This window comes from Papilio polytes, unplaced genomic scaffold (genome assembly GCF_000836215.1).
Source record: "Papilio polytes unplaced genomic scaffold, Ppol_1.0 DF821845.1, whole genome shotgun sequence".
NCBI lineage: Eukaryota > Metazoa > Arthropoda > Insecta > Lepidoptera > Papilionidae > Papilio > Papilio polytes.
Genome location: NW_013527359.1, coordinates 199,193 through 203,175, shown reverse-complemented (window position 1 = coordinate 203,175; position 3,983 = coordinate 199,193). Strand labels below are relative to the sequence as shown.

At 40.5% G+C, this 3,983-nt stretch overlaps 1 protein-coding gene across 1 annotated transcript in view; it reads left to right on the top strand.

The window, feature by feature from the left end:
- LOC106107747 overlaps positions 1-3,983 on the top strand; it is an 82,635-nt gene that overhangs the window by 76,064 nt on the left and 2,588 nt on the right. The window contains exon 5 of the mRNA XM_013288748.1: positions 3,931-3,981. Within this exon, the coding sequence (XP_013144202.1) occupies positions 3,931-3,981 (51 nt within the window). The remainder of the gene's footprint in view (positions 1-3,930; positions 3,982-3,983) is intronic.

Sequence of the window (3,983 nt, the reverse complement as noted above, 5' to 3'; positions counted from 1 at the left end):
TTAAGGGCGTAATACGATGGTAGCCCTAGAGGCGGCGCAGGGTCCGCTGCCTTCCGGTCGTGCAGGACGAAGACGTCGCCAATCCATTGTGCCTGCGAGAGGATATGACTCTGAATAAAAATTGCATTGTTTTCAAATCACAATTAAACTATGATAGTTATGCATTCGTCCGACACGATGCGACAAGACGTTCCCTTACGAAAATGAACAATGACTAAACTAAGCTGAGATGGTGCATCTACCACCACAATTTATTAATATCGTCCGGTTTAACAACATTCTAATTTTTGTTACGTACGCAATTATTTCTTTATATATTCCATAAAGTTTAACAACGTTTTTCATGTGGATTTAAGAGTTGTTGCAAAGTATCATGAGTCGGTCGCAGCTATAGATAAATAAACAAACATCTTTACAGCTACTTATCATAAAATTGTGCAAAACTACAGACAAACATTTCCATTATTTATATGAGGCGTGTGTACACTTGCAGCGGCGATTGTGCTATCTCTTCCGTTTGAAAAAAATGTATCACGCGTCCGATAAAAGTATTGTTATTCGCATAATTTGTGCACATTTCAGTTGCTTGGAGGAAATGTTCTGGCCGATAAGTTATCTCGCTGACATCGCGTATCGCGATAAAATATTTTGCAAACCGCGGCGTCACAGATAAGCGGCGATTATCGCGTTTCCTGTATTACCTGAACAATACAAAGAAAGTTATTATACAAAAATTGTTTAAACTTGTGTTTTCAAGTTTTACTTCGTTGCATTTTCAGTGCAGAATCATAGTAGAAATATTTTAAATAATGTAACATCAACCGGTAATGTTATCTATCACACAACAAGCAACAAGGCGACATAGCGGCTAATGAGGATATCATTAGGAACGACGACAACGTCCTCTACAACATTTTAACGATTAACTTACTTTTATTTCACTATGTTACGGTTACTTCAAGTTAGTTATCATATTCAGTGTAGAGTGTTAGATGCAATACGCTAACAGAAACGTATTCATACAAATGCATGTGGGATGACACGCGCGCGCTAGTGTGAGCACAGTGCACACGAAGCAATGTGGCCGCTATTAGAGGCAGTAAAACAGCACACCAGTTTGTATCGCAAGAGGTTTGTGGGGTAACCCATTTATTGCGAGCGCGGGATGCGCGACGAGACCGGTCCTGCCTACCCCCTCGCCTCCGCCCCCGCGCTTCTAAGCGCGGTTCGCACACTCGCATCCGGGAATAAAACGATCCCGGAACCGAGCCAGTCAACTATGCCCGCTATCCATACGCATTAGGGTCCACTTTGGCACGGCCTCGTCGGACGTATGCTTGTTTTCCCCGCACAGGAGCGGCCGAGTGGAGATGACATTCTAGAACTACAAGCGGGCGCGTAACCTTGATATTGCAGCAGCGAAACCAGTAGGATGCGTCCAGCCGGTTAAAAATAGAAACGGCGGCGCATAAAATGCAAGTTTTTTACTCTGTTTTGTTAGCGTCTTCCCAGGCGCGAGGGATTTTATGTGGCGCGTTCAGGGAACGGTTCATTAAATTGTAAATAACAGATCCGAGGCGACGCGACCACTGCAAACACTCGCCTGCCCGAGCCCGTTACTCCGACATACGCTATGCGCGATGCGTCTACACATACAATACTCTCACAACTCAAATGTACTAACAAATAACATTATCACAGTTGGCTATTCATTTTTTAAAAGTTCACTATGAAAATTTGAATAAAAAATGCAATAAATAAATAAAGTAAGATTCTGCAAAAGATAAAATTTAACGTTATTAACCTTCCTTATAATTTTGATAATTTCTGATTCAAAGTACTACATAAATGTATGTATACTTTTATTTTGGTTAGAGCTCTACTTATATTCAAATCAAATGTGACCATCCCTAAAAGCCTCGTCCGGTCGCCGTGCTCAGTAAATACTGTATTTGGGTTAACACGGTATTAAAGTCCTATTTCCGACCCTAGCCGCTGAACGGGACAGATGTCCTAAAATGATAAGTTACCGTGTGTACACCCTTGTCACATTACGAAAAAAAAGTTCTTTGTATAAACGTAAAATAACTGAAAAGTAACGAATTACTGTTAAATATGATATAACTAAGCTTTTTAATTTCTTATTTCTATGCAAAATTGGACGATTATTGGGTTATTGATAAATCGAAATTAATTCATTGATTTGTTGAATTATAGCTGTCTAAATCTTCCTGCACACAAACTACGTCGTGGTCTTGGTGTTTTATCAAGTGTTGCTAGTTGCCGTGCGGAAATACACGCCGCGGAGACGTTCGAGGAAAACTGCACAGATTCGAAATACTACTCTGTGTCTAACAAGAAGATATGTTAAACCTCCGTGTTTGTTTACTATCAGCTTAATCGTCTATTTAGTATACGTAAATCTAGATATTCGTATCAAAATGAATGTCAAATTGTATTTCCTTTCTCCAAAATAATAATCTTATCTTTAACATAATGCACAAACATCCTGTAACGATAAGTGGCTGCTATTTTAATACTTTTAAAAAGTACACAGGTATAAAACGTGTATATAGGTACCTAATTATATTTTCATAGAAAATGTTGCCCAATTAACAATTGTTATTTACATATATCACAAAAGTGAATAACATCAATCGTAGTTACACTTGAATTTTTATCCTGTCAATTTCAAACTCGGGCTCTCATCGAGCTAATACAGAGTAAATAATATGAATCAATAATGTTTTATATCGAATGTTGTATATGTTTGTCACAACATGTGCGGAGACATCGGCTGTGGACTGTGGCACAGGCACGGGCGCGGACACACGTGCGCCGGGGTCAACGACCGCCGATAAGCCGCGCGAAAATACGCGACTTAGATAATATTAGAAAGAAAATGGCGGCCGCGTCCATGGCGCGGTGTTTACAGCGTTTCTATAAATACATACGTTGTGCGTAGCCAAACTTCTCTGCACAGATTGTATAACACGTGAATAATACTAATGTTATTCTACGTCCTAATAAATGATACATATTTAACGTTAGTGATATCTTCTGGCCTCTATCGTATTGTTCGGAACATTTAAGTTTAACTGTCTCATAAAGAACCAAAAATTTTAAAGGCTTAATAAAAAATGTAACATATGATAGAGGAAAACGTCGTATGAACGACTGGACAGCGGCTGGGGGCAGCCGAGTGCGAGCTGTCGAGTGCCGAGCCATTGGGGTCAAGGCGAGATGGCGAGGTGGAGCGGCGGCGGGCGTCGCTTGACGCAATCTAGCCGACTTTATCTATTTCAACTACTAGTTCTTATCAAAGCTTAGGTGAATTTTTTAACTTGCGTTTGATTCACGTCCATTTAATTATTACGACACGTCCCTTCTATCTTCTAGAACATGTTCCATCTACTTTCACAAACTAGCAACAGTACCTCGTGTTGTACATTAAAATTCGCTACATTTATGTACAATCAACATAACAAAATCGGATGACAAAACTATTGAAGTTTTTAAAATGTCAATTCTCGAATGGAATAAAACAAAACTCGTAGCATCCTGTCATGAATTACATAACTACTCTAATCGCTACTAGAAAAGCGAACATCGACGGCCGTGCGCAGAAATATGCCAAATCTTGTTTACAAAATACTCGAGGCTTAGTTTAAAAATATAGATTGTGGTCCGCGTCTCCCAGCGGTAATGCTGTGAGTCGCACGGGTCCCACAATTGTTTAGCGACGCTTGTGAACACACAATGTTGAGGCGCCTTCATCCACCGCGTTTAAATTGGGCTATTGTTCGTCCCGCGGAGCGCGCCTCCGTCGCAACTCTATTAGCAAAACTCTGCACAACATTAGCTAATATGCATAATCTTGATAATCAGATCTAGTATATGTAGATTGACGGGTTTTGTCTTGTTTTACAGTGGGTGCGGTGAACGAGCGCGAGGCGTACGGCTACGGGTACGGGGGCGGGGGC